General features: G+C 38.8%; 2 protein-coding genes across 6 annotated transcripts in view; both read right to left on the bottom strand.

The window, feature by feature from the left end:
• LOC107092600 (glutathione S-transferase A-like) overlaps positions 1-1,032 on the bottom strand; it is a 12,890-nt gene extending 11,858 nt beyond the window's left edge. Inside the window, exon 1 of the mRNA XM_015387163.1 lies at positions 837-1,032. Coding sequence (XP_015242649.1) covers positions 837-1,004 — 168 coding nt within the window. The 5' untranslated portion in view covers positions 1,005-1,032. The remainder of the gene's footprint in view (positions 1-836) is intronic.
• Positions 1,033-1,157: 125 nt separating this feature from the next.
• The window catches only part of LOC107092613 (FH1/FH2 domain-containing protein 3-like), a 93,816-nt gene continuing 86,728 nt past the window's right edge, over positions 1,158-8,245 (bottom strand). For 4 of the 5 annotated variants that reach the window (XM_015387188.1, XM_015387184.1, XM_015387186.1 and 1 more), the window contains 6 exons: positions 7,343-7,533; positions 6,355-6,559; positions 6,202-6,225; positions 5,809-6,016; positions 5,564-5,728; positions 1,158-2,340 (listed from right to left, as the gene is read on the bottom strand). In XM_015387188.1, the coding sequence (XP_015242674.1) occupies positions 2,264-2,340; positions 5,564-5,728; positions 5,809-6,016; positions 6,202-6,225; positions 6,355-6,559; positions 7,343-7,533 (870 nt within the window). In that variant the 3' untranslated portion in view covers positions 1,158-2,263. The remainder of the gene's footprint in view (positions 2,341-5,563; positions 5,729-5,808; positions 6,017-6,201; positions 6,226-6,354; positions 6,560-7,342; positions 7,534-8,245) is intronic. The other variant, XM_015387185.1, reaches the window with a different exon arrangement.

Raw genomic sequence — 8,245 nt, 5'->3', positions numbered from 1 at the left:
TTCAGGTTTAACTGTTCATTTGCTATTCCTACTTCAATTAATCATTTAGCATCAACAAACATGTAAGTATGAACTTTTCTCGTTTCTTATAATTGGTCCGAAAATCAGGCCAACCTACTGTGGTTCAGTTTATTATGAGTGTTTATTAGTGCTGAGAGCAGATTTTTAATCAACTTTTTATGCGGAAAATGGGGCGATTTAGAGGTAACTAAGAGGAAGTTAAGCTGTAATGCAGACCTAGTGAGCCCAAACAGCAAAAATAGCTGAATAAGGAACAAAATGTGGATTTTAGTTCCAGAAACCCAATTAAACCATGAACAGTTAGAGGTCAGAAAATGTATTGCATGCAGTATTTACTAAAACTAAGGAAATAGCAATGTATATTTTTTACATTACAAATATCACTAACACTAAAGCAAAATTAGTGTAAGCTAAATATATAGTGAAACAAATTGCTAAAATGCTTTCTGATGTGGATCTAGCTGTGGATTAGATGGAGAAAATTAACAGAAACCAATGCCAGATATAATGTCAAACAGTTTGAACTGAATTGATAAAAGGGTTGAATTTTTAATTACAAAAATCTCACCAAACTCCCATTGAGTATAAAGTCAGCACTTATGCGTATTATGCTTTGTCATTGTACCCACAACTATGCACTGGAGGAAAGGTTATGACTGCACTCCTCCCCCTACACACCCCTTTTAACCTGGAATGAACTTGTCTGTTAGACGTCCACCATGCACAAATTGAACAACTGCAGAAATTTTCAGCAGCTTCATCTTAAATTTTGAAATTAAATGTTTTTTTCTACCAATTCTTAGATGAAAACATACCTGCCCTCTGGGGTTTATATCCATAACCTCCTGGGACTTATGCTCCCCTTTCTCAAAAGAAAGCTGCTTGTGTTTGTAGCCCTGCAGTTTCTTCTCCTCCAGGGTGATCATAACGCGCCAGCAGGGAGGGGATCCGGACCCCCACAGCAGATACATTGACTTAGCCATAGTTAGACTCAGACCTAACTTCTTTGAATCTGAAATGTGGTCAGGTGAGCATCAGCAGCTGCCTTTTATTGAGAGGCTGGTGCTCAGAGCCACACCTCTTAGTTTATGTGCAACTCAGAAGTGAAAAAAGACAAGACAGTGAACATTCATTTCTTCATTTATTGCAGAATGTGTTTAACACAGCATTTCAAGTGAAAGCGTCAGCCAGCGCTCCTTTGTGTTCATTTCACAGAAAGGAGCGCACCCTTTGAACCGCTCCATGTCCTTTATTCAAGTTCAGACCAAGTAAAAATGTAACCACAACCTCAGAAACAACGATTTCTGGGATAGACGCGTTTTTTTCATGGGTTTTCTTTACAATTCCAATCCACAGAAACGCCACCTTTCTCACAGACTATAATACAAGTTTCTACAACAAAATTACGCCACCTCACTAAACGTGCACACACTGTGGAACTACAGGATGTTCTACCTGATGAGGGCATTTACACATTTAATGCAGAGTAACAATGACACAGCATGTTATCGCTGCTTTGTTTTTACACTTTACAAAAAGGTTCCTCTGAGATTAAAAAACCCCTCCGTTTCAGTCACTCGTTTTCAGCATAAGAGACAATAAATGTCAGTTAAGGTGCAAGATGTCAGAGCTTTGCTAAATAAATACTGTAAATGTAACACCTTTGAGCCACCGAAGCTTGGACAGTGATTGTGAAGTTACGGCATTGTCCCTTTAAAAAAATAAAATAAAAGGCACTCATCAGACTAAAAACCTTCCGTATTCCTATTTTATATGTACATTTTCTTCTTCGTTAAGGGAGATCATCTGGAATCTGGTTTAAAAACTAATTATAATGCCAACTTACCCTTTACAGCAAAATTCACAGCTTCAATGAATCAGAAATGATCCCTTTGGATTTCTTTAAAAGAACTTTGGATAAATCCAAGATGTTTAATTCATTATAGTACCTAGGACTCTGAGAGAGATTTTTAAACAAGTCTAAAGGAGAATGACATTTTTTAACCTTATGTTTCTGCTTCTATACTTAATACAAATAGAGAACAAACACACAATCAGGTTGGCAGCATCTTCACTCAAACACATTAGTAGCAGCTGGTGAAAACCCTGAAGAGGCTTGTGGCTGGAGGGCTAAAACTCTAAAGGCTGATCCAGACGTCTGACGCCAACATGGTCGCCGGGGCCGCCTTTCCACACCGGTAGGGACAGGTGAGGGGGTCAGGGTGTAGAGCGGTGACTATGTCTATGTGTCTGGAGAATCAGTCAATCCCAAAGCGAGAGCTTCTTCCGGTGTCAGGCCGTTTTTGAGAGTTCGCCTCACTGCACAAAAGACAACAGAGAAGGTGGAAGTTCATTTATCACAGGGCAAAACTTTAAAAATCCTCTCAGATGACATTATGTCGGGTTGCATTTATAGACCCTATATGAATGAGAATCCGATGATTTTCATCTCAACAAATCCGATTAGTTTAGGCTGATCAGAACCCCAAATAGTTCTTATAGTCTATGTACACTTCATAGTGCTACCAGGCAATTTTTATGTCTAAGGAAAACATATTCCAGGAGATTGCAAATTTTTTCTATGCTTTTTTGTACTATATACACTCTTTTTATATTAACTGTGTTTTTTTTTATCTTTAATGACATCTTGCTTTAGCTCTTTGTACTCTATATAAACTACTGTAAACAGAATTTCCCTGAAGGAGTAATCACAAGGGATAAATAAAGTTAAGTCTAAGTCTACAGTAGCAGGAGCACACATTAGTATGGATGTTTTTACTAATTTAAGAGGAATCAAAGCACTTTTTTAGCTTTAGAAAATTACCCTTCTGGCCTTTGAGAAAGATGCCAATAACTGCTTGCTAAAAAACTCCAAAATACGTTGAGTTCCTCAATGAATTTGTAGACCATTGTTATTTTTCTGTCTTATTGATTTGTTTTAGAATTTAAAACTTCATTAGCAATCAGCCAAAATGATCAGAATAAAAAAAAATAACTCTTTCAATAAGTCACTAATTTTCAATATATAAATATATTTGTAAACACTTTTTTTTAATTATGCAGAGGCATCTGAATATTTCCAGAAATGTCAAAAAAGTGAATAGAAAATTTAATGATTAATCTGAATAATAAATATTTTATTTTCAGTTGGATATGATTAGCTTGTAACATCTCTACTTTAAAACAGATAACAAAGAGTAATCAGCTCCTTTATTAGGGTGAGATTAGAGTTCAAAGTCAGCCAATATATTATGCTTTGTCATTGTACCTATGACTAGGTACTGGAGGAGAGGTTGTGATTTCAGCCGCGCCCCCTAAAAAGTAAATAATGTCTACTTTTAATGAACCAAAGGTGAAAGCCAAAGGTTCTTTTTGAAAAGTTTCTTTAAATGGTGAGGTTTAGCAAATAAAAAAAGCAACATTTTGTTTTTATCCTTACAAATCAGTGGTCTCATACTCTTATTCTCAAAGGAATGAGTCCTATAACATTTAGGTGTGTCCCTAGCTTTACAATGGCTGCAGTTCCTCACTAAAATGCTATAAAGCAATGGAAGGCTCTGCTACTGAACTAATATTTAACAAAGGTGTGTTAAGGCAGAGACGTGTCTGGCGGTTGCAGGGGATCAGCGTTCCAGGAATTTGACACGACAAGTGTAGCAATATGGCTTGCACTTGTTTCATGCAAATAATTTGCTTTATTATAATTATGCAGGGAGTTTTACAGTTTATATGGACACTGCAATGTAAATAGAACAGAAGAAGAAAAACAGAAGAAGAAAAAGAAAAAAAAGGTGAAAAGATGAAAGAAAGAGGAGATAGAAACGAGACAATGACAAAACATTTGATATTGGGATGACCCAATAAGTGAGACCCAATAACAACCCATCTCGTTGCTGCTTCGAGCCCGGCTTACTGCACTCCCAGGGAGCCAGCTCCCCCGCTGACTCCAATAGGCACCCCCATTCCACGAGAGCCCCCCCGACTTTCTAAAGTGTCCATTTCTGTTGATGTGCGGCATGCAGAATCTGAAACCAATTTTACTAAAAGCTAAATACTGTAAATTCTCTAATATTGGCCTGTATTCCATTAGCGGCCAGGACGCTTACAATGGCCGCTCTCGCCGTCGGCGGAGGTAAATAATGGCCGGACTCGTATAGAGGCCGGGCTATAATTAGAATGTTGGTTGTGGAGGAGGATTAAACAGAATTGGAGGATTTTGTTGTTGTTGTTTTACTTCAAACTAAACAAGACAATTTGAGTGAGCGGCAAGGTGTCTAAACCTGTAAGTTGCCTTTTGTCATGAATAATTATCACCATGTTTACAATGCACTACGTTTGCTTTGTGGTTAACAGCGTTAAAATGACGTAATTTCGTTGGCCTTCATTGTTCTGACTTTCCCTTGAGATATCGGTAGCCTACTTCAGTTTGGCCAAGATTCCATTCTGTTTAAGCTTTTTTTTCATATAGCCGTGCAGAAAAACTGCAGCTGGTGGAAAATTTCTGAATTATCGGTATTTGTTGATAATTTTCTGGATAACGTTATAGTAACTGTACTTTTTCGATAAATGACCCTAGTATTTTATAGGTTCAAAGAGACACAAAATCTGCTGTAGTCTGTTTTACTCAAATACAAATAGATAGATAATATATAATTCTAGCCTCCTTCCAATGATGGCCTGTACCAAGATGCGACCAAGAGTGAAATAAAGGCCCCATCCTATATTAGAGGATTTACGGTATACTATATTTGCAAATTTCTACTTTCTTTATGATATAGGATTCTAAAGACAATTCTAGATTGGGAAATACAATAATATCTTTGATTATTTATCATCCATCCATCTATCTATCCATCCATCCATCCATCTACACATATATAGATATATTCAAGTTTAGTAAAACTCTGTTCAACGGAGACTCTCCTGTGACACATGGTTCACCTTAAACCGTAATATAAATAATTAATGAATGCTCATTACAAGAAGACTCAAGTGTAGTTACATTAATCCAAATAGTCAATTATATGGGATCTTTTATCTGTAACAGAATTAGGTTTGACGCAGCTGTTGTATGTTTAGAATAAATGCTGTAGTTGAAAAAGAATATTTCCCCAATGTGCTTTAATATTTAAGTACTATGGTAAAATACGCTGGGGGTGAAAAAGGGGCTACAAGCTGTTCTACACTGAAGACATGCTGGATTTTTTTACTTGGTTAATTGTTAAGATTAAATGTTTTTAACAAAAGTTTCACTAAAAGCAGATAATACGTTTTCCTGTTATTTACAGATGGAGCCACTTAAAGCCATCCCAGTAATTCAAACGAATGCCAGTTTCCAGTCACTGTCCATTACTCGCCATTTCATATAGTAGTTATGCTGAATTATAAAGCATATTAAAATTATGTGATTTGTTATTCTGAAAATGATTAAAAATAGAACCATTAGGCCACTGAATCTCATATTAGTGTATCTCTGCTTTTAAACAATAACTGATGTTGAAAGCTTTGAGTCAGACTTGTGGACTTGTTTTTTAAGTCATACATGATTTTCTGTTGGCTCTGGATCTCCTCCTCTCTCTGGGTTGTGTTCTGGTTCCTGGACCTTGGGTGGCTGACCGCACAATACGCTCCATGATCTCATCTGCAGCATCGTCGCCACAAGCCTGCATATCCTCCACAGCAGACGTTCTTGTCGACATGGTTCGACCTGCATGAAGAGATAATAAGAGCTAAACCAGCCGTATAAAAGGTGTTCGGTCTGATGAGGAATCTCCAGAATCCACTTACCTCCCCGTCCTGGGCGAGACCTGGTCCGCGTCCTGAGTCCCGGCACTACCACACCCTCTTTGTCGTTGCCCGTCAGGCTTGTTCTCAGCACAGCCTTCATCTGCTCATGCTCTGCAGCATCTTCACTGTGGCCCAGACCTTGGGGCTGATCACCGTCCTGACCAATAGGGGCGCTGTTGTTACTGCAGCTCGAACCATTGCGACCACCCTGCAGTGAGTAGGAGTTTCAAACAAGATCAGTTTTTTGCAACGTTAAAAAGAGAATTAAAACATTTTTTTGTGATAATGTTTGATTCACTCAGATGTTAGGGAAAGACGTTGAAAAGTGATCAAATCAATGTTAATGTATCAATGCACGCAAACATGCATACAGGCTTGCAATCATTGTAATACCTCTCGCTCTTCTTCATCATCAGACTACAGGAGGATTTAAGGTCAGAGAAAAGCAGGGGGAAATAAGAAAATCAGAGCTGGAAAAGAACAAGAAAGGGAGCAAAGAGAGCTGAGATTCTTTGATGGGGGCTCATGTGTGTGCATGATGCTCACAGGTGCGTTCATGTCCATGATCATCTTGCCCCGGGTCTTGTTGCGCTCCCGGTGGTCAGCTCGTTTCTGTTTCTGCTGCAGCACGCGATCCCTGGTCGTTCTGTACTCCAGAGCAAACTCGCTGAGGATTTTGCTGAAGCGGTTGACGCTGATCTCCCTCACGCTGTAGGCTGGGTGACCCAGGTACAGCAGGAAGGAGTGGAACCTGATCAGAGGAAAGTAACACAACCAGCAATAATTTACAACAATGAATGTAGGAAAACACATCAGTCGGGTTACAAGTCCAAACTACAATATGTGTTATTGTGATTTTGGGTCATAGATCAACACAAAGTAATGAATCATTATGACGGGAGAGGAAAATGCAGAAAGGGTAATATATTTTTTTCCTTTTTTTTTTCAGATGAAAATCTGGAAATTGTGGCTTGTATTTCTTTTTAGGCCATTGTGTTGATAGCCTTAAATAACACTTTGCCTTCCAAAGTTACTTAAGAACTAAGGGGATTTTTCAGCTTCTAAAGCCATGGAGGAAATACAGCAAACAGTGGAACATGTGACTGGATAAAATCAGAATGATCCCCACTATTATGCATCCAAAACTCAGCAGGAGACATGGTGGTGGTAGCATTATGGTGTGGGATCAGAGTGTGAGTCCTGGGAGTAAAACATGGCCATGATATGAAGGTTAACATTCTAACTGAAAAGTGATCATTCTAACTGATCAAAGCACCTTGCTGTGCTTCTATAGGCAAATCAAAGCTCAGATCTAAATCCCTAAATCTGTGAAAAGACTGGAAATCTAATATTCAAAGATGCTCTGAATCTGACCCATTCAAATATGTGAAACCAAGCAACAATAAACATTTTTAGTCTCTAGATGTGCAAATCCAGTTTAGGGTTTAGTAAATGCATACATTTAGTTTAGATAGATATTGCATATGCAGGGTTTAGTTGAACTAATTTGACATATTTTGACGTGAGAGGCTACCTGTTGATTAGCCTGCGGTGAACGATCTTGAGGATGATGATTCTCTCGGCACAATCTTTGAGGAAGTCGGACATCTTTTGCTTCAGCTGGGGCTTCATCTCATGCTTAGCGATCACCTTCAGGTGGTCCCATGAAGCTTTGCAGCGACGTTCCATCTGACACAGGTTCTCCTGCAGCTGATCAAAATCCACCTTTTTTTGACAGAAATGACCCGATTAGAAACAACCTATAAAAGTTTTGACTTTGATATGTTAGAACAACAGTAATACACATTAAAATCATAGACATTATAGACATTTCTCCTTGGCTCTACATTGGCCACACTGTGGTTTTACCTTTCTTATACCCCATCCTAAATACTTAGGTTAATCTGAGCCATTTTCTCCATTTGTGCTGCTATAGACTGCTGGAGGACATAGGGACCTCCTATTCTCCAGTATTTTGTTAGTTTAAACTCTAATGTTATGCTCTCTCTGTCTTTTCTCATCATAGTATCTTTATACAGTGTGTTCCTTTTTGGCAGTGACATGATCCTGGAGAGAGGTATCAGCTGTGTTGCTTCCATCAACACCTTTGTTTTTAGATGTTGGAGCTCAGCCTGTTTTTCAGTGTAGTCCTGTTTCTCTGACTGTGACTAACTGTATGTGCTCTCTTTCATCCTCTCACATTGGAGCTGGCTCGGAGCTTGTCTGCCTAGCTGTGTTTTTCCTGGACATGGCCACCTGGGGAGGTGGTTGACAGCTGCCTTTTTTATCTATGCTTCTTTTTCTCTGTCTGAATCTGTCTCCTAGAACCCTAGTCGGCCTCGGCAGATGGCCGCTCACTAGGGTGGCCATTTCTATAGCACCAAAAAGGAGGACATTGTGCGGCATATCAATAAATTACTAAGGTGTACATAAGAAT

The sequence above is a fragment of the Cyprinodon variegatus genome, unplaced genomic scaffold, assembly GCF_000732505.1.
Source record: "Cyprinodon variegatus isolate N-32 unplaced genomic scaffold, C_variegatus-1.0 Scaffold387, whole genome shotgun sequence".
Taxonomy (NCBI): domain Eukaryota; kingdom Metazoa; phylum Chordata; class Actinopteri; order Cyprinodontiformes; family Cyprinodontidae; genus Cyprinodon; species Cyprinodon variegatus.
Note: the sequence above shows the minus strand (reverse complement) of the source record. Positions and strands in the feature narration are given on the sequence as shown.